The sequence below is a fragment of the Pempheris klunzingeri genome, chromosome 15 (genome assembly GCF_042242105.1).
Source record: "Pempheris klunzingeri isolate RE-2024b chromosome 15, fPemKlu1.hap1, whole genome shotgun sequence".
Taxonomy (NCBI): Eukaryota; Metazoa; Chordata; class Actinopteri; order Acropomatiformes; family Pempheridae; genus Pempheris; species Pempheris klunzingeri.
In genome coordinates this window covers 22,427,648-22,452,829 of record NC_092026.1, presented here as the reverse complement: position 1 = coordinate 22,452,829, position 25,182 = coordinate 22,427,648, and the positions used below count along the sequence as shown (strand labels likewise).

Here is a 25,182-nt window from a genome sequence, read left to right as displayed (position 1 = left end):
AATACATTTTGAAAAAAAAGTGACAAAAAAAACATTGTAAATATCACATTGAAAAAAAAAAGAGATCTACTTAAATTGTACTGTACTTTCTAAACCCATATGAAAATATTATCTACAATTTGTAGATATGTGTACTTTTGGTTTAATAAAACAAGATTCTAAAACTTCATATTCGCTCTCTTTATTGGCCGACTGTCAGAGGAAACCACACCGTCAGTTGACCCCACGCTCCCACAATGATGCCTGACTGCCTTCATGACAAATGGCTCTCCTTTTATTGGCCCGCTATGGCCCACTGGAATATTCTGGCATGTGTGTCTTTTATAGTCTGGTGTAACTGAACCCCTTTATATACAAAACACAAATCTTCTGTTGATGGTCATAACTAATGAGCCCTGTCTTGATGGATTGGTTGATGCCGCCACCTGATGATAGACCTGCAGTCGCACCATGACTGGTGTTATTTGTGTACATGCAATAGTATGAGACAAAATGTCAACACGGTATGTTCAAGCAAATCCAGGATGGTTACGGTGACGCTCCCATCAAGGACGAGACGTTTCATAATTAATTCTAGTTTTGACTCTGCGTGCAAAGTGTCGAAATCTGATCTCTGATGAAGTTCAGAATTTTTTTTGGTAACATTTTTTTTTTTCTTACAAAATAAAACCGAAAGCAAAGGCATTCACAAGAAGAGATGGTTGTTTTTTTCCTTTTAGATGTCAGGATTATCCCACTTTCCAGACATTCTGCAGTATCATTAGTCCATCCAGGTGCTTTTCAAAGTAACACATGCACACAAGTGCTTCATTTCTTTATATCCTTATGTGAAAGGTGCTGTGAACAGAAATCACAATAGTTTTGGTTTGAAATAGTGCAAAGTAGGTAAATGCAATGAATACAATCATTGATACATAACAGTATGAAATAACTTTTCCTCTGTATTGTATACAGGTGGGTTTACCCTTCATTATGTCATATAGGAACCACTGGCCTACCTGAGGAAGTCTGGAGCTCGAACAATCATGTGCTGGAAGTCCTCCAGTGACAGACGGCCGTCATTGTCCAGGTCCGCCTCGTCTATCACCTTCTCGCACACCATCCTCACCTCGTCTTCTGTCAGCTCATTACGGGTCAGTTTGTTCAGTGTCTTCTCCAGGTCTGACTTGCAGATGAAGTCATCGTTGTTGAAATCTTGCAGAAAATGGAAGAGAGGGAGAAATCGGGAGGTGAAATGGGTGGTTGATTAATCGATTTGTCGAGCAACTACTTTGATAATAAGTTAATGAATCATTCAGGTAATATTTCGAGGAAAAATACCCAAAATTCAGGTATCTGAGCCCATCTGGTTCAGTCTCGCTCATCATAACACAACTATGCTTTTATAGTACGTCACCTTCCGTGGTTTTTCTCCTCTATTGGTCTCAGTAATGAATGAGAAGTCCCTGACCCACGACCAAGGCCATGTGTGTGTAACTTCTTCATCTTTCAGCGTTTGTTAATTAGGGGGGACCCTAGTGCTGAGCACAAGCTGGGCTTTGACAAGCTCTTTGCCTCTATAATGGGCTGCTTAATCATTTATAATCATCCATACACCATCCGTCATGCTTACAGCTCCAAAACCCCTCACTGTGCTCCCTTTTAATATGGATCATATTCAAATTAAAACAATGTTTCATCTATTGCTGTCTGGGAACACATCAGTTCATGGTTTTAATATCATGTTGTATTAAAGTAGTTCTTATTTTGGTATCAGGATGCTTCTTTATATTCTGTAGTTACATAATAACCTTAATCCTTGTTGTTTGGAGTCCTGGAGACTCCCAAGCCCACGTTAACGACACATCTAAATTCACATACTCTATATTTGTGATTGGTGTTGTCAGTGCTCTTTACACTGCACCACCCTGCTGAAATAATCCTGATTCCAGTCTGTCTGGATTTCTTTTATTAGAGTTTACGAATCATTGGAAAAAGATCTGATTGACCCCAAACACAAGTAAAGGCACTATGTGAGACACACACATAAGATTATCTGGTGTAATATAAATGCTTTATGCTCATTTCTTTTCTAAATATTAGGTTTTAAAATGATCAGAAGAAAGGCAAGATATTTAAAGGTTTTAAAAGTATTTAAAAGATAAAATGGGATTTTTTTTCAGTATTTTTTTACGCACACAGCAGCTGGACCACAAACAATTAAGAAATCTTATCAAAACACAATGAAAATCAAAATACTTTGATATCTTCTTCTGATATTTTACCATAAATTTTGAAGGCGTAGTAGGCCTTGAGGTCACGTGGCGCCATCTCACTCAGGACTGAAAACATGTCCAAGAAGTCATCCAGCGTCATGTTTCCTTCTCCGTCCTCAGAGAAAACCTCAGCGATCCTCTGACGAAATGGGTTGTCCTGGAGAGACAGGGGACACCGTCAACAGCTCAGCCGGTCATACAGAGCTATGAACTGATGGCTTCTCTGTGCTCCATGATTGTGTGTTTTTGTTCGGTTTGTATCTCATCTTGTCTGATTTTTCTGGTTTTTCTGATGAGAATTCAAGAAAGCTACAAATTTATCACAGTTTGAAGTAATGAATGACTGTGAGGGAAAGTACAGTCTTCACAGTCTAACTCTCCCTTTCTCAGGACACGTCAGAGAGCAGAGTGTTAACACACCTGTTTACCTTTCTGTCATTGTGTAAAGAGGCATATAATTGACCCATTTCCAACAAGTGTGTCCCGAGGGACTCACCCGCATTCTTCAAGTTTAAAGGAGTCGGGTAACATATAACCTTTCAAAGAATTCTGTCGATTAGTTGGCCATAAATTATGGATTGGGAGCACAGGGAGAGAGCGGGTCTGCAGGGTGTGTGTGGACCAGTGGGTCTACCTTCAGCTCTGGCATGCTGCCAATCAGCTCATATGGTAACTTCACATCTGGGTGGTTGGTGTAGTCAAGGGGAACGAGCTGCGGTGCCAAATCCCGATAGCGATAGAACAGCCTGGGAAAGGTTTAAAAAACATTCCTTTCGATATTAAATGACAGGATATCTTCTATATTATGTAGTTATGTATTTTAAAAGGGCGGTTGGCAGTTTAGAAAAGTTAGGTTTGACAACTCCAAGTACTCTGCTGCAGTTTATTTTTCTCTATTGTGATCAACAGTGAGAACACTGAAACCTGAGTTGCAGTACAGTAAAGTTCTGAAAGCAAGATTTGAAATACCATGTGGTCTCAATGGTAGCCTGCCCCACAGTAGGACAGGTGTCCTGATACTGTAGTTTAGAGTTACAGTGCAGTATTGTGCAGAACAGAGCAAAATTCAGCTGTGTCACACCAGTAATGACTCAAACGTGTCAAGATTTAGTACCATTTTCAAATCAGTGAAATTATTATTTGCTCACCTGAGAATTTCTTTCCTTGTAAAATATGTACAGTCCTGCAGATACAATCAGATTAGTAGGAAAGTGACGTTATTGCTTTACACAGCGATGGATGGAAGAAGTATTATGGTATTTACTTGAGTAATACTAGCAGTTCTAAACTAGGGACATACTCCAGGTACGAGTCGTAGTGCATTTAAGATTCTATTCAAGTAAAAGTAGGTATCAAAAGTAATAGTATTCATTATGCAGAATGGCCCATGTCTTTATATACCTTTGCGTAGTTTTATCTGTGACACTGCTCCATATGTTGTAAGAAAACTATGTCTGAAAATAGTAGTGGTTCTTGTAACTATAGATATGAAATAACTGTTTGTAGTTATAGCATTATTATCTTTTTAAATAACAAATCTTCTGCTGTTCACTCCATGCAACTTGCCACCAACTTTGGACCATGATGTGCCTCTGACTGTGTGTCAGACTTTTCCGACCAGCAAGGTTAGAGGTTGTGACATAAGATATCAAATCAACAGCAACAACACAAAATGGACAATGTTGATTTAGGTGAACTCTGTCCTGCAGAACTGCCTGACAGTTTGTGGTGTTTTGTTGTGTCTTTATGTTGTTTAAGGATGCCAGTATTGATCAGAGAAAGGCCATTTAGAGAGAGAGAGGCTAATCATATCATTCAGAAAGAAACAGAATCGACACCAACCTGATAGGCATCTAGCTGCTGTGCTGTAAAGATGGTCTGTTTATTCCCCATGTCTGAGCGCGCAGACACCAAGCTTCAGGTCCATCCCTGCTTCAACATCAAGTGCTCTTTTTTAGGGTGTGTGGAAATGTCAGATATGAAATAGTGGGACAAAAGGAAGCCAGAGCCAAAGAGGAGATCAGGTGTCGGGCAGCCACAGGGCCCTTTGGTCCCCATTATAATGGCAGCATTTCATCGTTTTCCCCATTGTGAATAGCAGCCCCTTTGACAATGAATAAGGGCTGTCGTCCAGCATCATGCCAAGTGGTATCAACCCCCTTTAGTGCCACTCTATGGCCAACGCCTCGGTCACTGCTCAGGTTACACTCTTTAGAGGCAGGGTTTTGTAGTGGGCAAATAGGCTTTTTGATGCGAGACAAGTTTTGTTTCAGCTGACAACTCGATTATTGGATATTTATCCAGTTATTGAGCACATTTTCACTTTCAGTTTTAGGTCAGGTGTTTCACATAAGTCAGGTATTAGTTTAATCTAAATGGCAAGCATGCCTTTAATCCTTCCATTCTAATTTAGTATAAATAAATGCATGTGTTTCACCTTCACTTCAAATTGATTTTAACTAGAGGAACCCTGCAGAAACCCGAAGAACCATCTAAGAAGGAAAGTCACCCACAGCTCATGTCTACACAAAGGCCACAACCTGTGATGAGAAGCCACAAGCAGACATGATATTGTGTTTTAAGGGGTCACAAGCTGTAAATGTTGATAGGCACTGCTCCATGTCGGCTGTGTCAGCTCTCTCACTAACATGATGGTACCTTTAAAGGCTTTTATATTTACAATATCACCTCCTCCAGCAGCCTGCGCCCTCTCTGAAGCACCTCTGTTGCTGTTCCCTGTTTGGAGGGTTTATACTCCTGAGTTCATTTTCTTTCATGCATGTGACTCGGAGCACATCCTGAAATGTTACTGCCAAGTGAAACACTTCTGCTTTTGTAAATTTAAGCAAATGATAGTATATATTTTCTCTGGTGCCCAATATTCAGCCCTCCATGTCGGTCAAATTTGTAAGATAACTCTGCTGGCTTAAGGGAATGGGAGGAATAGAAAACTAGTTAAACAAAGAATATCTTGGACTTGCACCAGAACTGGTTCAAGTAGCAAGACGGAAATATTTGGAGTGGAATATTTTTTTTCTCATTATACCACTAGATTGAAGAATGCTTGAGGAATTTGGCTTAAAATTTAAGTGTTAAACTATAAAAACCAATGTTTTTACCTTTAAACCATGTTGTAATTTAAACAGCATGTATCTTCTTATACAAATTGTAATAAATTCTATTCTTTGCTTCCCTTTTTAGTTTGCTTTATATTCCAGTGGACCGCTGTCATAAAGAGGCATGTTTTGTAATGCCTTCCTCAGTCATTAAAGTTTCCCCCTGTCTTTTATCCTGCAGTTTATATTTGGTGTGAGTGATGAAAGATTTGAAAGTGATGCCACTCACCTTCTAATAGTCTGTCTAAGATGAGTACAGAGGACATTACAGATGTCCACGATACCCAGACATACCAGGAGACCTGTGAGCCCTTGAGTTTGGATCCTTCACCCCAGAATAAATCTAATGTTAAACATTTTCTCAGAAGAAATGCTTTTGTTCTTCTCACCACAGCTGCTATTGTCATCGGTCTTTATGAAATATTGTCTGTCGAAGTTTAACTAAACTATCTCTGTAAAATAACACTGTCTTTAAATCTCAGTGCTGATGGGATATATTCCAAAATCCATTATTATGAACATTTTGATCATACTGTTATCTTTCATGCCATGCCACAAGTCATTATGAAACCAGTCATGATTTTTCTAGACAGTCTGATAAATAAAAATGTTGGTAGCACAATGTTATTTTTCCAGCTGTGCTTTGTGCATTTGGTATTTTCTCTGATTGAACCGCTCATTTGCTAAACACACTGACATATTGACCTTTCCTATATTTCCCTGAGGGTTTGGCTTGGGCTTTGCTCTGCAGTCCAGCCACATGTCAACCAGGAATATAAAATACTGCACCTTTCCTGGAGAGCTGTTGATGCGAATGTTACAGATGTTGGTGCTTCCTCTCATCACCTCCAGTGTGATTACAGGTCAGATCCCTGGATATTATTTTCAGATGGCCCCACACATGACATTGGCTGGCTGTGTTTGTCTATAATAATGTGTCCTGTGTGTATTGTCAGCTTTGTTTGCCATATTGGGAGGCATAGCGCTTTTATTTTTTTCATAATTTTTCTAGTATTTTTCTGATTCCAGCCCATTTTTTCTACTGACGGGGACAGAACATTAGAAACATCTTCAATATAATGCAGTCCAAAACAGCAGCACATCTACTAACTACAGCGTGAAAACTGATCTTATAGGCATCACTGAAGTGGGATTTATTACCCAGCTGGACTGTATTATACTCAGGTATACTGGTTATTCAGCCTATGCCTGAATTTCAGTTTTCTAAATAGACGATGAAACTAGTGTACAATATTTTCATGTGTGTTCCAGTCCAGTGTATAAGAATGTGTTTACCAAATGTTTTTCTCGACTTCGTACATTGGTCAGACATACTGAGAAGCTGTACTGTTAGCTTTTTAGATAATTACTATCTTCAAAATATGTCAGCTATCAACCCAAAACAGGTGGTTACACTCACATGTTTCAGCATCTGTTCGTCTCAGGCATTTCATCTGTGGACAGGAGGGCCGGTGGGAAAATGAGGCTCCAGCCTCTCTGCTATTACTCAATGACCACCTGGATGGCTGTGTTCACAGGCATAGTCCTGGTTGTCCTCATCCAGCCAGGGAAATCACCCAAGAACACATCAGTGCCCTCTGGTGCTCAAGTGGAGGCCGTACAGACGGTGGATGCCTTTCTGGATCTGGTCAGGTGTCAGATAATCAGTCGACTCAATCAGACATCAGCATTCAGTCTAAGCTGAACTATAGTCATATAATTATGTTTTTCTTTGCAGAAACATGTTTCCCCCAAATCTGGTGGCCGCTTGTTTCAGAAAAGTGAGATCTGCATTAGTCACGGTTCCTTTTTTTTGTCTTTTTCATGATGGCACTTGCCAGCAATGATGACTTTCTTCTATCTTTTATTCAGTATTAAACAGTTTATTCCATAAGCAAAAGTCCTGGTGTTGTCAATCTGACTCAAACAAGTGAGTTCAGTGAGATAGTTTTTCCTGTAACTGTGACCAATTCATTTTATTTGATATGAATGGTTACTACCTTAACTTGTAACAGCGTCACTGGGCACCTTATAGATGACACATTTTGAGCTTATTGGTCTTCTGCATCGCCTTTGGCCTCATCCTGGGCAGTATGGAGAATGAGGCCAAACCTCTGAGGGACTTTTTTGACTGCCTGAATAAAGCCACAATGCATCTGATCAGCATCGTCATCTGGTAAGAGCAGGAAGCTGCTAACATGGTGGAACATAAAAATCATGGCATTTTAATTTTGGCAATGTTGACGCTTAACTGTGACTACGCTGTCCAATCGGCTGCTAAAGTAAAACGCTGTAAAACCGTATTAAAATGCATAAACTTTTTTTTTAAATACGTGCTGACTTTTACTCACTTCTTATCTTTACTTACTTCTTAGTCCTCTTCTTGAGGACCAGTCCACAGCTTCCTCACCCTTCCTCTCATCTATGTCGTTGCCACTCTTAAGAATCCCTTCAGGTTCATGGTTGGTCTCCTCCAATGTCTCACCATTGGCTTTGGGACATCATCCAGGTGAGTTCTAGGCTTCATTGGTGTTTACAGGCCACAGCACATACACTTGAGTAAAGGAGGGTTTAGAAAGACTTTAGAAAGAAAAATTATTTTACTGTCTCAAACTTGGACTGCCCCTTGAAGGCATTTCTATTATCATCACAGTTGACTGGATGCTGTAAGTATGTGTGTCTGCTTGTCATAGTTATGAGGCCACTGATTGAAAAGATCAGTCTGAAAATGTGCAGCAGGTATTGTGCTCTATACTGCAGGTACAATCACACAGTGCTTCTTGGTAGACTTCAGACAGTTACACATCCTGCCTTTACATGTTAGACTTCCTGAACTTGTGTGTGGTTGTGATCAAGGCACACTCATGAGTCTCTAACCTCAGAACTTCCTGTTTGTTTGCTGACAGAGATCGTTTGAGGACCACCAACGTGCTGGGGGACTGTATCGCTGTGGGTGTAGTGCAACATCTGTCCAGGTGTGAGCTGCAGAGCTCCAGTCCTGCTGAAGGATCCTAGAGTGAAACCCTCTAAATGAGAAGCAGGACCTCAGTGCACCCTTGCTTATTCTTCAGTCACTGTAGAGTATTTTCTTGATTTAAGCTCAATTAATGTTGACAATTGACACATTTTTTTGTGCTGTTGTAAGAAGATATGATGGAGTTAACAACAGGACTTGTTGTGATGATGTCTCATTATTCATTTACTTTTGCTTGTGCACTCTCAGCAGGAACTCAAGTCTTTTGTGATCGTTTTTTATCAATATTATGCTGCATTGTGCCACAATATTTAACAAGACCCCTGGGGTAAATATAATTTAATTAATTTGAGCATTTTTTTGTAGGGAATACAAATTCTGAAAGGAAATCAATTTTTCAAACTGAAGGTTGGTTTTGTTTGCGATTGGCTGGTAATGTCTCTTCATTCTTTAAATGTGACTGTTTTTGTGGAAATACTATTATAGCAAGATAACAGATGACATTTAAATGTCAGATTTTTGAATGAAAAGTATTTAGAAAATAAATTCACTCTATATCCTCTTGTTTACACAATTTATTCTGACTGTGTAATAATTCACAACAGAAAACATAAAATATACACATTTACATCTTTCACAGGATATCACTTCCATTACTGCCATATATTAGAATTTAGGGATATTTACATATATTACATTGCCACATATGGGGCTTCACATTACTCATAAAGGGCAGTAGGCTGTTTATGCACCAAAACCCCGTTTTACATTGTATTTTTATGAGTATCTGTGCAGCCCAATACCAGTGATGTTGATATCAGCGTCAGTGGCAGCCACAGCTTCCAGCCACCATGTCATTATACTGTTTGAGCACCACATTCTCATCATCATCGAAGTAGAGCAAATTGATGGAGAAGAGCTTGTCAGGCACGCAGCACGGCGTCTCGATGCCTTTGATCAGCTTCAAGGCGTTGATGATGGACTGGACGGTAGCGTGGTTGGTCGGCCTCATGTTCTGCCCCAGGGGGAAGGGGCAGGAGCCTTTGCAGTGGTAGGCGTTGTAGCCCCGGGGAGACACGATCCAGCCCGACCAGCCGATCTCCTCGAAGTCGACGTAGAGAGGCAGACGCTGGCAGGGCAAAGACGCACCTTCCTCCTCGGTGTAGTCCAGGGAGCGGGCGCTGCGGGAGGATGGACCTGACATCGGGGCCTGTGGCAGGCTGGAAGTGGCTGTGGTATCTTTTGGGTCTGTGAAAGACAGTGATTTGTTAGAAAAGAAGCTTTTCATACAGTCTGTTCTATGACTCATAGCAGTCCCCACTACATTGTGGCTGAAGTGAGGTACAGCAGGTCCTCTAAAGTGAAAGCACCATTTAAGGACCTTAAGTTGTGCACTTTCTTCCCAAATTGCTCTTATTCTGAAAAAGGGTTTGGCTTTACTTTAACACATAAAATCCCTCACCAGGTGATCAAAGTGTCACTTTGGTAGTCAATAAGCATTGGACATCAGACTTTCCTTTAGATAACTGACTCGTAAAATAATGTATATAAAATGTAAAGAGAGTTATTGATGGCTGCCCATAAATTCTCACCTTGGATCAAATAACAGTGATGTAAAGAGAATGGGGCCCCATAGCACTTATCTAAACCTCTGCTCATCAGGAGTAAGATCACAAAGACACCCACAACTCTTTACCTGATCAATTAAATGACATTAAAGCAGGCGCAAAGGCTCACCTGTGCTTTCCAGAGTAGTAGAGCGGCGGCCATCGTCTGTGAAGAGGACCAGCATGGGCTGTTTGCTCTGGTGGTGGTTGCGTCCTGAAGCAAAGCGGATCAGTTTCATATCCACCTGGCTTCCTCCCAGGGTCCGAACCACCACATGGAGCCCCAGATTACTGCCCTCATCTATCATCCAGGAGCGGACCTTCATTAAAAAAAGTTCACATTAGTCTACTGAAACACAGAACTCTGGCACAAAGATTCCTCTACAGAAACTGATGCAGGCTTGGAAGAGAAGTGGATACTCACTGCTTGTGTGATGGTGAACACCTCCCAGCCAGTAGAGTGGACCGGGATGAGTCGAGAAGACAGCAACTTCTTCTCTTGTGTGTTGTTTTTGCTGGTGTGGAGCACCTGGTAAACACTAACCTGAGTGAAACAGAGGAGATGGGGGGGTTGCAGAAATGTCCAACGGAGGGAGGGAGGCATTTGGATGGAGTCTGTGTCTTTCATTATATTGTTCTGTTAGTCTAGTAATGGTGCATACCTGGCAGAAGTGGTGTCTGTGGAATGTCAGTGTTGCTTGAGGTCGCAGCTTGAAAAGATGGAGCTCTGCAGTGAGGATCTTCTCGGTTCTGGCCACTGTGGACAAATTGAACCTGAACTCCACCTGTTCACTGCGCACTGCAATGGAAATTAGATCGTTATAGACCAGAACAAACGCCACAACATTTCAGTAGCCAGTAGCAGACTCACGCATACAAGCATCAGATCTTACATTTGTCAAAGAAACTGCGCACAGTATTCCCCTCCAGAAGATACGGGTCCTTGGTCACACCGTCCACATCAGCAACCGTGTTGTACAGATCAAGCATGTACTGAGGTGGCTGCTTGTGTCCATGGATAGCAGGAGGGTCTTCCATTCCAAAAACTTCCAGAAGCCTCTTGATGGCAGCTGAACGGACTTCCTCAGACTCGTTCTCGGCGGTGAAATGATTCTCCAGAAAGTTGAGAGAAGGCCGTGCGGCGGCGGTGCACACTAACGCGGCAAAGCTGATCACGAACACCAACATCTCTGAAGGCTGAGTAGACCCCTGGTGCACCGGTGTCCTCCAACTACACACAACCACCCAGCAACGTGGAGCTGAAGTGACTGCAGGGTCCTGGAAGCTCGACTTTTTATATCAAATGCTCCCGTTCACTCTTCAGTGCCCCCCAAAAGCCTTGGTAAACAGCAGTAAAGATGCTATTTGGTCGCAAATGTAAATCAACCATCAGCGAATGTAAAGGGGACTAATGGCGGTGTTAACAAGGTGTGAACCTGATTGTAGATTTTGTTCAAGCCCATTGTCTCCACGTCTGGCAATAAAGGGTCAAATAAACTAAATTCAGCCTTTGAAAAAGCTTGGCACTCATCGACGAGTGACCAAGTTGCTGTGGGATGTATTTTTTCCTCCTCTGATGATCATAGAGAGTGAAGACATGTACAGAACATGAACGGAATAAACTTTTGAGCTCATTTCTTGAGGAAGTGCACTCACCATGGGAGGTTAACTGCGCTTAAACGAATCCATTAATTTAGGACAATGGGCTCAGTGTCTTAGGTGGAAACCAATTACTTCGGTAAAGAAGAAGGGTGTCGCTGGCTACACGTCGCAGGATTTACATAACTGCTTGTCTAGTTACAGCTGGATAATCATCAAATTTGCAGCAAAAGTTAGCCGTGATCTCCAGTTAGTGGTTGGTAATTTTTCCCAATAAAAGGACCCTTTTCTGTGTATAATTTAGTGGTTCACTCGTTCTGAATGTACCTTATAGTGTAACTTGAGTTTAGACTTCCTCCTTCATCACCGAAGATACAAAAATCTATACATTAGATAATGGATTCTTTTTCATCCTCATCACAAAAACCAAGACTTGATTATTTTCCATTTATTTCTCACATGCAACTCAATTCTTGCTCGAAATGGCTCACTGTGCCATTTGGTTACTTTGAACTTTACGCACGAGAAAAGACAGATTGACACCGAAAAAAAAGTTGTTTCCCCAACTGTAATAAACATTTTAAGGGATCAAAGTTTTTTTCCTCCATGACACTCTTAAAGCAAGTCATAAAACCTCTTCTCTTAGAACGACAGAAAACGTGTTGTTTCACACGTTGATATGAAAATAAGGAGCTACTAACTGCTTGCACGTGTGTTTTTTCAAAGGGACATTTGCGAAGTTGGTTGGCTTTTCATGTGCTTCTTCCCAGAGCTTCTTCAAAGCTCCATGTTGGCACTTTGAAAGTCAAGACCGTGATAAAGATTGAGATATATTTATGCCTGCCAATACGTTTCTGTTCAATTAACTTGTTTTCTGAACTAAAACCTTGGGTCTATGTACCTTTTATTGTATTCATATTTATAGACTCATAATCTGCACACTCTTTTGGCTCCGTGCCTCTAAAGTATCATTTAAAGTTGTTGTTCTTTTTAGAAGTAATGTACCTGGGATCCCTTTCCAAAAATGTTTTATTTGCAGAAAAGTATGTTGTACAGTGGTTCGACGACAAGTCATCACAGATTGTTGTATTAAATTTATTTACAAAATATCATTTTTACATATATTACATATAATACAATAATACTTTAGGGTAGCATATTCTTGACTCATGAATTAAAGCTTTTCATCTCCTGAGAAGGAATTGGAAGTTGTTTTCCAGTAGGTGGCGCAATGTTCAGTTTTGGCAAAGGCAGGAAGTGATGGAGAGGACGGTGCGTATCTGCCCGTGCTGGTTGAGGAAGCTGTGGCTCTCGTAGCCCTGAGGAACACAGGAGCTGGACTGTCCTTCGGCCCACAAGTGGCAGATTTCTGGATCAGAAGGACTCCTGCAGCAGAAAATTGAAAGAACATTAAAATCACTTCAGGCCACCACTTCATATTCTGTATCAGTCACCTGGAGCGATTAAATACCTAAATTACAGTTTCTACATATAGCCTACAGATATAGGTGGTGTGTGTGTTCACACACTGTAACAGTATGTGAGGCTCTACGTGATTGTATGAATGTATGCTGGCCAAACACACTCAAGTAAATGTACAAAGCCATAAAATTTGATTTTAAATTGTAGCAAAGTCTGAATTTATGGCTGAATTGAGGTAATATGTGTCTAAAATAAGGTAAGATACAAATAAAATATTTGCATTTGATAAAATTGTGTGGCTATAAAAACACGAGGTCTTGTGTTTGAATATTTCTTTCAGTGTAAAACACCACAGAGCTTCACTGAAGTCCCGGAGCAGTTCGATATTGTCAAACCGTGTGGAAAAAGCAGATTTCAACAAACTTTGCCACAAACTCAAGATAAAGCACCAGGTTTAAGAGGGACATCTGGTGTGGGAATTAAACTAAAAAGGCCAACATGCTGTGTGGAGAAAGTGTCAGAGCTCACAGGCAATTGTAATGAGAGAGAGGCAGAGGAGGTGTGTGTGTGTGTGTGTGTGTGTGTGTGTGTGTAGCAGCTGTGTTCATACTTACCTGAGAAGGCATCGGTTTCCTGTAGTGCAGCCTCCCAAGCATCTGCCCACATCTATTTCCTGTGGAAAATTAGCAACACAGACAGAGGGCAATCAGCTCACAGCTGGCCACAAATATTGACCCAGTTGAGGTGGGGGGCAGCTGCTGTTTAGCATGTTAACTGCTTTGATTCGACACCTGCAGGAGCCATTTGTGTTTGCACTGCGCTCACACCTTTGGTGCTGAGGCACCGCAGAAAACCAACTGTGTCCAGCAATTCACTTGAAAAATAAAGTAACTGCATGAAACAACAATAAAACTAACATGTGAAGTTGATCATCACATAAAGTCTGATGTTAAAATCACATGTAATTACTTTGCTCTTTGTTGTATTGAAGGGATTGTGGATGAACTTTAATGTAAATGCCTCCAGGTGGGATTTTTGTGAATGATTTAAGTTTAATGAAGAATAATGAGTCATAATCCTCATTTTCTACAATGAAACAGTGTAAATCAGGTTTTAATTGCGCTTTCCTGAAATGAAGTCGAGCTTGGACTCAACTCTGCTAGTCTATCATGTGTATTGCAGCAGGCTGTGCATGAATAAGCATGCAACACATCCTGAAGTCCTTCACACTGGGACGTACGGTGCCAGCCACCGGCCGGGGGATTAGCTTGATTAAGTGCTGTCTTCCACTGACGAATAAAGATACTTCATTACTGTCTGGCGCCCAGCTAGACCCCCGTTTCCTCTCAACTTGATTACAAAAGAAAGTGTGAAACTGGCATCACAAATGAACCACTCTTCCAGTGGTAAGTATGTCATGCTGATCAAAGAAGAAATTAAGCTTATTTTGAAAGGCTAGATTCAAATATTAAGTTGGATTCACACACGCTGTCCTTTGCGGATGAACAAGACTGATTATTTATTAGAGCTAGACATAAAAAGAACCCACGTTTTAGTGGTGTTTTGGAGTGTACACCTACTTTGAGCCTCTCCTCTTTGACTCCATCTGCATGGTGGACTATTTCGTAATAATACTCCACAAATGGGACCCTGTAGCAGCTTTCCTTCAGCTCACAGGCCGCCACCGTCTGGATGAGGTCCACTTTGTTGGGGCTTTCCACCAAGGCTGAGTCAAACTTCGTTGGGACGCAGGAGAATCCCTCTGCGAATGATCGATAAAGGAAAACTTAGACTTATGTAGGCAGGAGGAGCACCTCCATTATGATCTGTGATCCAAATGTAAACAAAGAGACATGTAAAACACGGGAGCAGCTGACCGACAGGTCTTTAAATACACTCAACAAAACCTTCTGTTATTATCAAATAACAATCCTGACTGGCCAAAAAGTAAAAACTGGGGCATTCACTCTCTCAGCATGGTGAATTGTGCTGAGACTGCTTTGACTATTGGCCTCCTCCAAGTATATGCTGTTATATTGTTGAGTTGAGGCCACAAACACTTGTAGCTCAAGTTATATCCTCACAATAACACTGAGACACCTTCTATCTGGGCAGCGTTAGAGGTTAATATGCACTAAAACTAAAAGATTAAGTTGAGTATATATGGGAATAAAATCTAAATTGTGCAAAGGCAGTGACAGTTATTATTCCCCTCTTTAGTGAAACGTGGTTTGAAATGTTGAAACTGTCCCAAGACCACTGAAAGTCGACTAACTCCTGTCAGTCTTGACTGAACAACTGACATTTTTCACCTGGTTGTGGCTCTCAGATCAGCTTTGCCGTTGAGGCCCTCTTCCTGTTTTGGTTGCTATTTTAAACAGACAGTTTCAGAACACACACACACACACACACACACACACCTGGTGAGCCCTTGGACCGGGAGCATCCTCCCACGTCGATGACCGTCTCATACGGTGTCTCGGAGTAGTAAGTCCTCAGTGCGGGGACGCGCATGCACTGACTCAGCTTGATCGCACAGTGGCACTCCTGGATGACCTCCACCTCCCGGGGGCCCTCGAACAGAAGCACCCGGTCCACACGCATCCCGGTGGGCTCACACACCTGGTTCATCCCGCAGGAGGGCAGCTGGCTGAGCGGCACCGGGCTCTCTGCAGCTGCAGGTCCGCGGGCCTTCATCTGTTTTAAGTAGGGAGAAATGATGGCTTGGTTCAGACAAGTCAAAACATGGTCCTGTGTGCTTCACTGTACCTGGAGATACAGGTGGGTTATGATTAGTTCAGGATGATGCAGAGTTGCCCACAAAAAAAATATTTCTCTTACAAAAAAAAGTATAATTCATATTATAATGATGTTTTATATAATATTATGTGATAATATTTGCTTTCTGACCTCAGTAATAACTTCATTATCAAGAGTCTCAGCACAACGGCCTTGACAGACAATCACAAAGTTACAGCGCGCCCTTGTGGTCGTTTGGGGAAACTTCACTCACTTTTTTGCTCCTGAGAAATTCCAGCATTGAGGAATGTTTGGAGTATTCCTGCTGCCCTGCCTCAGGTGACGGCCTGGACGCTCCCCCACAGTGAGACCTGCACATTCCCACATCAACACTGACGGGACTGCCAGAGATGTCTGTGGAGAGACACACACACAGCATTGATTGGATGGAGGACAGTGAGGGGATTATTAGTACAGTTATTATTATATGTAAAAAACAAATCATAGTTTGGCATGCATTTAATGGCAAATTCAAGCATATATAAGAACATGTGGCGCTTTACCTTGTCCAATGTAGACAAAGTGGCTCTGTCTTTTGCAGCACACTCTCTGTGTGAACAGGTTTCTGTGATCTATGTGTTTGCTCAACACCCCGGTCACTAGGAAACATAACACAAACATCAGTGAGTCAACACTATTATCATTTTACTTAATAAACAGGACGCATACTTTTTCTTTAAGAGTGATTTAAAACATTGTTTCATGCCTCATGTATCGTGTTTTCCAAGGTGAACAGATTCAAATCATTTTACATTTTACAAGTTAAACATGGGAGAAAATAGTGCAGGAATCAGTTTTCTTCAAGGTCATGTATTAATGAAAAGCATTAATTTGCATTTATTTGGGCCGAAACAGACGTGGTTATTTAGAACAATAGCTTTCCTAGAAAAAAAAAAAGTCGTTATATTATGTCTCACTATGTTCATCTGGAAATATTCAGTTTGGATTTGCATGAGGAAAAATTCAGTATTTAGTTAAATAGAAAGTGAATCGACCCAACCATTTAAAAGAATACATGTGAACATCACACCCTCTTCTATGGCTCATGTTTCCAGTCGTATCACAAGGGGTGAACAAATATATCTGAGCAGACTGGTGTGAGTCCAGTTAGTGAACATCTTTGTCTATACCCGTCACAGCAGCAGTAGAATAGAACAGAGTAAACGGTACTTACAGGTCAGGTGGAGGGCACACAGGAGGAGAAGGAATGGCCGAGGTACATCCATGGCTTTTGTCCGAATCTGCTCCTCAGCTGCCGGATCCCGAGTGTCCCTCTGCTCACGATGCCTCTGATATTTATATGGGATCAAGCTTCAGCCCCGAATGTGACCTGAAAACAAACTCTCAAAGTGGTGTGGAGTCCAGAAAGTGAGAGCTAATCAAATTTCCATGCTGAATGCTTTGTGGGATGGAGTTCCTACAAGCAGGGGCCACTTCAAAGGAATTCTCTACAGCTTCTCTGTTTCTGCTGTGAGGGGCCCAGTGGCTCGAGTGTGTCGACCAGCCCGAGCTCACCCTAATGAAGTGCTTAAGTAGCCTTGCCCCATTAAAGCGTCGCTCATTCAAAGGCATTAATCATCTTTTATCTCAGGGGGAAGGTGTTTAGCACCTCTGACTTAAAACAAAACCTGGCCCAAACATATAAACAGGATCAGCGTGGGGGCCTGAGCCTCCCCTGCAGAAAACTCCAGCACCTCTGTGTTTATTCAACATGACACCAAATGGCCAGACCTCACAGAGCGCAGCTTCTTTTTCTCCTCAGAGGGAAGAGGAGAGATTAAGAATAAGAATAACATCCTCTCACATATGTAGCATGTTTTCAGACATGCCAATCTGTTTCTATTTAACGATTCCTGAGGAAAAATGGAACATTAACTAAGAATATAGTATACTGCCAAAAAGGCCCAGAGTACCCCACATTTACTGTCAATCATACGTCTAATCACGGCAACAGAAAGAATCCTTTTTTCCCTTTTTCAGACATATTATCATGTTCTAAAAAGTCTTGTTTTTAATCACAGGAAAGACGTTCAGCTGTTGGCATTTGACTGATTCTCCATTCATATCTTAACAAGGTGTTAGTCCGTCTTTGAAGTGTTGATGTGATCCCCTCATTTTCCCCGGGATCAACGGATCATCGTTCAGATAGCCGTCAGCACTCAGACACCTTGATTAAGATGACGCCTACAGCAGTTTCAATTGCTGGTTCCTTTCATTAAATTACAACAAATCTGTCATAATCCCGGTAAAACCCAGATTCAGTGAGGACTTGATTTAATTATGTAGATGATACTATATGTTGTTAAAAACTATAACATGATAAAGATGACCAGACTGGGTTTAGGTTTCAGGCCCTTAAGGGGTTATTTATATTATGTGTAACTGCATTGTGTTTTATTTTGTACAATATGAAATAGACTTACATGGGTCAAAGATTTTGTCTTGAAATGTTATGCTTTACACAACTGAAGAATCTAAAAGCCAACGTCCTTTTAAAGTATTTTCCTTGGCCTTATTTTCCTTGGATGATTTTAGGATGTAAATCTGATTTTGCACCTCATCTTCTGCCCATAGCATTGTTTGGCCTATAAATCTACTGTCATAGCTGCCTGTTTTAGAGAGCATGTCTGTCATGTTTAACTTTAGAGAGCTTAAATGTTACCTCTCTAGCCTTTATCGGTAGTACACATATTACATTGAACAATGATTTAACATTTTGGTACTCACTGACTGACTTCTTCTTTATCTTGTAAAGTGAGTCAATCTTTTCAGATGCTAGCAGTGATATTGTTTTTTTTTTTATTTTTTTGTCCTGACAAAGTATGAAACAACCTCCTGCTTCATGATAGACACACCTGTTTGAATGCAGCCTCTCTTCCAACATTAATTCAACATCGCATGAAAGCGATGAGATGATCACCGAGGCAGTGATTGGATTATAGTGAGTCACTGGCGACATAACCCTGCAGCTTATGCAAGATGTCTGCTAGACAACCCCTGTGTTCAGTCTGGGTAGCAGAGGTTGACGGGAGTAACAGGCTGTCCACGGCCCCGTGTCAGTCAGTCTGGTGTCATGGTCAGTGTCTGGGTCACTGAGTAACTGACTAGCTGAGTCAGAAGGCCAGACTCCATGTGCTGGCTTTAACTTTTGGTTGAGGTTGTGAGGCTGAAGTAGCAGTTTTGTTTGGATATGGTGGAAGAATTCGACAGGTTTGTTACCAGTTCAACAAAACAGCACCTCTGACAAAGTAGAAACACAATCAGATAGTAAATTTGCATTATAATAAAAGCATAGCAAAATAATAGTAGTAATAATAAAAAAGTAATTTTCAGTCAGCCTTCATTAAATGTTCCAACCACACACCACTGAACCACTTTGACCTCAATAACCTTGACCCTAACAGTAGTGATAGTGACAGTTCATACAGAGCACACTGTAGACATAATCCCATCAATGTCCTGTTCAAGCACCTGCATCAGGCGATATGTTCTGTCCAGGGTTTAAAGTAGCCTCTGTAAAGCTTGTCTATTGTCTGTCTGCATGGGAGGAGTCCAACAACTGGGATTACAGGGCATCTTGCGGCAGTTGTGGATTATACACCAGGAGACAATACTACAGCGTAGGGAGACAGCAGAGCAGCGGTACTGGAACAGCATCTGGACGGGCTGTTGGCTGTCTGAGAAACATCACATTAGGAGCATTTTTCCCGATGCATGCAGATGGTTTTGAATTCACGTCATGCTGCTCACATCATTTCCGATCACTTTTTTTCTTCAGTATTTGCTCCGTGGAGTTTTGCTTGCTTGGTAATACACCAACTTCTCGTTTTCTAAAAAGTACCTCCTGGTGTCTGGAACTGAAATCATGTATTTGAACAGCAGAAATAATGTCATCAACACAGAAAGGAGTAAGAAGACCATAAAAGGGAAATCATGTAAGTACAGACATGCAGCTAAATTTAAATTGTACAATTGCATGATTTAGACTTTATACTGACAGCAGTAAGATGCATTTCAAGCATCTTGTCAGACATTACAGTTGCATCCCAATCTGATTCTCTTCTCCTTCTCAGGGGCTCACTTGAAGACAGCTCCACGTCAGGAGGAAATCCTCTCCCTGATGTCCCCAAAGAATGGGAAAAAGGTGGAGACAAAGGAGAACATGGCAGAGGACCAGGCGGTGATGCACCAGACTGTGTTTGCGAAGGCCTTTTATGATCTGACCCACTCAGAGAGGGTAATGAATGATCTGACATTTGGACGGCGGGTGGGTTTTTACGAGCTGAGAGGAGAGATCGGCTCAGGCAACTTCTCCCAGGTTAGATTGGGGATACATGACCTGACCAAAGGTGAGATACTGACTCTTTTGCTTTTTTACCCCCATGTTCACAGTTTCAGTGGTCAGTTAGGACACATGACTGTAGATTGACACCTTAATTCTTGCAATGATTTAATCATGTTCAAGCTTCTCACATCTGTGTATGTTCTGTTAACTAACGTGAATGAAATGTATGAGTTTAGTTGGTTTGAAAGGCCTCTTTCTGGTGCTAATGCAGTTAAAGTAATGCAAAGTTGGTAAGAAAAGGCCACACCTGTCATATCTCTCCCAGGTATGACAAAGAAAACAGCAAAGTGGGTCAGATTAACTTTCCTTTACTGAAAATACCTGTCATATAACATGTTCAGATTCAGGCAGATTCCTCTCATCTGTCACTTCTATATATATTTTTTCATTTAAGTATAATGGAAGTGAATTAATCTATAAAAATCCAATAAATATGAAACAATACTTTAAATAACACATGTAGACGTAAACATATACGACAACATACAAGACCAGTTTCAGAGAGAGTGACTTCAGGAGGACTTTTGTATGCAACCTCACTACATTTTTAAACATGAATGATGTTTATAGAACATAGACACATAGGGTTTCTTCTTCATGGTTACCCGTACCTCATTCTGTAAAAGATTCAAAAGCCTTTCTTTGAGAGCAAATGCGCTTCTACCACATTCATGTATCAATTGGAAATTATTTTAAAGGGTTTTCAAATGAATGTGCAGACATTCGAATTAATTTCATGGGAGACACAGCCGGCTCAGCTCTCCCACTTACACAAAGTCTGTCCCGTCAGGGTCATTCCAGATATCAGAAGACATAACTAATCTCATCAACCAGCCATCCACTAATCCACACTGTCTTCAGCCATCACGCACACAGCCATCAGCTTACAAAGACACACATAAAGGAATGAAGGCAAACTGATGTGTCACAACATGATGAAGTTTAAATAATAGAAAAAACATGTGAAATTTGTCTTCATCTGACAGAGAGAGTGGCAGTGAAAATCCTGGATAAGCAGCGTCTGGACAAGAGATCGCAAGGGCTTTTTGCCTCTGAAATCTCTTGCATGGAGAAGCTGGCTCACCCTAACATAGTGCGCCTGTATGAGGTGGTGGAGACATTCAAGCGGCTCTACCTGGTGATGGAGTATGCCAGCGGTGGAGAGCTGTTCTCCCGTATCAGCACCAGAGGGCGCCTGTCAGACCTAGAGAGCAAGCTTGTGTTTTCTCAGGTCCTGTCTGCAGTCAAACATATGGTAAGTGAACAGCAGCATCATAGAAGAGACACGCGGTGTTCAATATCAAACAACACAGCACATATTTTTATATATGTAATGTTTTAGGGCTGCTGAGAAATGAATTCAGACAACGTTTAAACCTTAAACCAACTGTGCAGGAGAGCTGATTAACTGTCTCACAGCCCAAAAGTACAACAATCTCAAACATTTGTCCCTTTTCTCTTTTCACAGCATGATAATAATATTGTGCACAGGGACCTGAAGGCTGAGAACGTCTTCTACACCAGCACCTACTGCATTAAAGTGGGTGACTTTGGTTTCAGCACATCCTGCTGCCCCAGTGATGTCCTTCACACGTTCTGTGGCTCTCCACCTTATGCAGCCCCTGAGCTGTTCAAAGAGAAGTGTTACATTGGCCAATGTGCAGATATCTGGGCCCTGGGTATCTTGCTTTACTTCATGGTGTCGGCCACTCTGCCATTCAAAGCTACTAGCACAAGCAAGCTGAAGTGTTGTATCCTGCAGGGCTCCTATGCCATTCCCCAGTATGTACCCGAACCATGCCAGGCGATCATTAAGGGCCTCCTGAAGCCGATTCCTATGGATCGCCTCACTATGGCACAGATCATGGGCAGTGACTGGATGAGAGGTATTGAATACCCCCAGGCCTATCCATCCAACAGCCCCACACCCTCCCACCTGGCCGATCCTTCCCACACCCTCAGCTCCGATGACCTGAATGTGAAGGCAGCGCTGGAGGATCTTGGCATCACCAAGGTCCATTTCGTCAACAACAGCCTAGACATGAGAAGCCCCATTACTGGAGCTTATAGGATTTTGCTGCACCGCATCCAAAAGAGGAGGTCTGTGGAAGCTGTGGGCTACAGTCAGATGTGCACCAAACAGTCCCAGAACCGAATCACATGGAGAGTAGGCTCAGATTGTCTGCTAAACAAACGCCACTCTGTGGTTTGCATCATCATGTAGTTTATTTTCTTGAAGGGATAGTTCCACATCTTGGGAAATGCCCTTATTTTCCCTCTTTTTGGGGACCGATGATGAAAAGGTCGATGCCACTGTCATGTCTGGTTTCCCAAAATCATTTCATAAGGAGCTGTAACATTGCTAGTATACATATTTCTGAGCTTTTGAGAGAGCCAGAGTGGCTGTTTCCTACTTCTTTCAATCTTTATGCTAAGCAAAGTTAAACTTTCATACTTTACATGTTCTTTTCATCTAATTGTTAGAACGACTGGGAATAAGCGTATTTCCCAAACGGTATGACTATTCCTTTTTTTAGCTTTTATCTGCTTTTATCAAAGCTAAAAGGGCAGAGAGTAGTTTCAGATTGTAATCTGATTTTGAATCAAAACTCTCAGGAAAGTACATTGACGACTGAAGATGTACTTCCACATCATGCTGATGCAAGTCACTGTGAATGAAGGTGTAGACTCAATGGCATACTCTGTGACAACACTTGGCTCTCTTTTGTCCACTAAGATAACATCTAATGTTTTTACAGCGTGAGCTGCATTTAAATCAGTTGAGCATAAAAGACATTTCACATGAGGGCTGACAATGACCCAGAGATTCCTCTTTCAGCAAGGCAACAGGAATGTGGAAACATCAAGACATATGAAGTTGTTGTTTTCTTTTAATTAAGTGAGTGAAATGGTTCATAAAGATCTGACAATTTTTTAAATAGATGTTTGTGATTGGCTTTGCAAGATGCATATGTAATATATATAAGTACAATATATATCTGTGATAAAATTTCACTGATGTTTTAATAGTTTTTTTTCTATTCTATTCATCTCTTCCTGAAACTTAACCTGATATCTTTTTGATCCTATGTAACTCTTAGTTATATAGGATTTCCATACATTTTGATCAGCATGTTTAGAGAGGAAAAAACATCACTTATTAGTACAAAAACCTTCCAGCAAACACATTAACTAAATTAGCAGGGCAAGAGGTTATTTGGTTTTTGTGCTAGTTATTATATGTTCATGAAAGAATTAGATGGATTCCTCTGAATTTTAAATTTCCAAGAAAAGATGAATATTTTAGACATATTGATGTGTAACTTCAGGATGTGTAGCTTAAATCTGAAGACACTTAAATTAGCTAAATTGTGAATTTTCTACTCTTATATCCTATTATATTTAACGCATATGATCATTTTATTAAAACAGTAAAAATATGTGTATATATGTAGTTATGATTTTTTAAATTTTGAACTCAAGACATTTCCTTAAACCTACATATAGTAAATTGAAGTCAACATTGCCCTTTACTGACCTTTAAATGCTCACTACATACACTGTGTTACAAAATATCATGGTAATAAATATAATGTCATTTTCAAATAACTTTGTGGTGTGCAATGTTTTATGACTGCTTTCATCTTCATCATTATTTGTGCTGCCCTTTTTACCTTTCTCTCATGATTTATATTGCCAACCTTAGTGCCAATCTTTCGCATCAAACTTGCACAGGCTTCTGTTTCCATGAATTTTAAAGTTTGTAAGTTGTGGAGGTGGCAGAGATACAATGATTTTCAAACATGTCTGTGCAGCAATTTTTAATGCTTCATTATCATTTCTGTTTCTTAAAGCCTCCTGTAACACTTAAGAACAAATTTTGCTCTCTGGTCTTTGTGTGCTCACTCATCCTATTTCCTGAAATTCATCACATTTGTTTCAGGGCAAAGTGATTTTTCAACATATTGTTTTCCCCCATCTCATACTTTCCTTTCATGGTTTTTCCCCTTGATAAAAGAAGGTTACAATTTCTACTCACAATGCCAATCGACCATTTCTTTCTGCTCCAGCTTGCAAAAGCAAAGAGAGCAGCACATTTGTGAGCACTGTTGTCATATAAACAAGAAGAAACTAAGCCGCAGCGCCAAAACCCTTTTCAAGCTGCAACCTAATTCTTTGACCTGCGTGGTGTGGTGCATCAGTTAGTCATACTCCATGGAATTTTAGATGTCCATCAATAAGATATATTCCATTGGTGTCTCAGTAATTATTGTGTATCTGTCAGATTATCTACCACCTTTGCCTTTGGGCAAAGTTGGCAGCCTATTTAAACAAACACTTCTCTTTTCAGCATTGACAACTTTTAAAAAGCTTTCCATATAACTCTTACCTTCCAGTCATGTATAGCTGAGACATTGTGTTCAAACCTTTCCTTTAATCAGCAAACATCAGATAGTCAATACACTGTAGTGCACAGGCCTGCATTATACGATAATGTTTCTATTGAGGCTTAGACGAAACCTCTGCAAGGCACGGGAAGTCATCAATCTCCGCAGGCGGTGCAGTCAAACACTGCGTTGAGATTTCATCTGCTGCATGTTCCAGCAGTTCTTGTTAATGCCCGTGGAGATGAGTGAGTAACACATAAAGTTCAATGAGTAAATCCAGCACCATGTCAGATCAGATACTGTTGGCTGTAAATCAGCACATCACATTCACAGATTCTTTCATTGAAGCTGCGTGTGAACCTTCTTTCTTTCTGCAGTCATTTGGCACGGCTGTTGCAATCACAGCACAACTAAATCTGAGGGTTTTACTGGCATAATTTGTTCTTTGTTAGATCTAATTAGCTGTGAATCCTGTGCAAACCAAATCAACTGCGGTCAAAGGTTCCTGATAGATAAGAACAGTAAAAGAGCGATATAGTCAATATAATCAATCAATTTTGTATGTATAATCTGTATACTCTGTTCAGGGTCACAGCTGGGATGGATCTTATCCCAGCATGCATTGGTCAGGAAGCAGGGAAACACAAGAAAGATGCAACAAATGTGCAGCCCACAAT

At 41.1% G+C, this 25,182-nt stretch overlaps 5 protein-coding genes across 5 annotated transcripts; 2 read left to right on the top strand and 3 right to left on the bottom strand.

Annotated features, from left to right (window-relative positions):
• Positions 1–784: 784 nt before the first annotated feature.
• cib3 (calcium and integrin binding family member 3) lies at positions 785–6,810 on the bottom strand. The gene is made up of 7 exons (XM_070845425.1): positions 6,792–6,810; positions 4,098–4,184; positions 3,404–3,438; positions 2,890–3,001; positions 2,265–2,412; positions 999–1,194; positions 785–837 (listed from the first exon to the last, which is right to left on the bottom strand). Exons 2-7 carry the CDS (start codon positions 4,146–4,148, stop codon positions 816–818), a joined length of 564 nt encoding a protein of 187 aa, XP_070701526.1. The 5' UTR covers positions 4,149–4,184; positions 6,792–6,810; the 3' UTR covers positions 785–815.
• LOC139214208 (excitatory amino acid transporter 1-like) lies at positions 5,621–8,386 on the top strand. Its single transcript, XM_070844976.1, has 6 exons — positions 5,621–5,780; positions 6,097–6,234; positions 6,817–7,024; positions 7,110–7,173; positions 7,816–7,880; positions 8,278–8,386. Exons 1-6 carry the CDS (start codon positions 5,621–5,623, stop codon positions 8,384–8,386), a joined length of 744 nt encoding a protein of 247 aa, XP_070701077.1.
• A 782-nt stretch (positions 8,387–9,168) lies between these two features.
• On the bottom strand, positions 9,169–11,140 carry admp (anti-dorsalizing morphogenic protein). Its single transcript, XM_070845758.1, has 5 exons — positions 10,846–11,140; positions 10,615–10,751; positions 10,377–10,496; positions 10,083–10,272; positions 9,169–9,593 (listed from the first exon to the last, which is right to left on the bottom strand). The coding sequence occupies exons 1-5, from the start codon at positions 11,138–11,140 to the stop codon at positions 9,169–9,171; spliced, it is 1,167 nt and encodes a 388-aa protein (XP_070701859.1).
• A 1,608-nt stretch (positions 11,141–12,748) lies between these two features.
• pnhd (pinhead) lies at positions 12,749–17,010 on the bottom strand. Its single transcript, XM_070845704.1, has 7 exons — positions 16,947–17,010; positions 16,276–16,371; positions 15,987–16,126; positions 15,394–15,670; positions 14,554–14,735; positions 13,588–13,646; positions 12,749–12,937 (listed from the first exon to the last, which is right to left on the bottom strand). The coding sequence occupies exons 1-7, from the start codon at positions 16,996–16,998 to the stop codon at positions 12,787–12,789; spliced, it is 957 nt and encodes a 318-aa protein (XP_070701805.1). The 5' UTR covers positions 16,999–17,010; the 3' UTR covers positions 12,749–12,786.
• Positions 17,011–19,637: 2,627 nt separating this feature from the next.
• Positions 19,638–22,341, top strand: LOC139214782 (serine/threonine-protein kinase NIM1). The gene is made up of 4 exons (XM_070845703.1): positions 19,638–19,707; positions 19,846–20,121; positions 21,104–21,372; positions 21,586–22,341. Exons 1-4 carry the CDS (start codon positions 19,638–19,640, stop codon positions 22,339–22,341), a joined length of 1,371 nt encoding a protein of 456 aa, XP_070701804.1.
• The last annotated feature ends 2,841 nt before the right edge of the window (positions 22,342–25,182 follow it).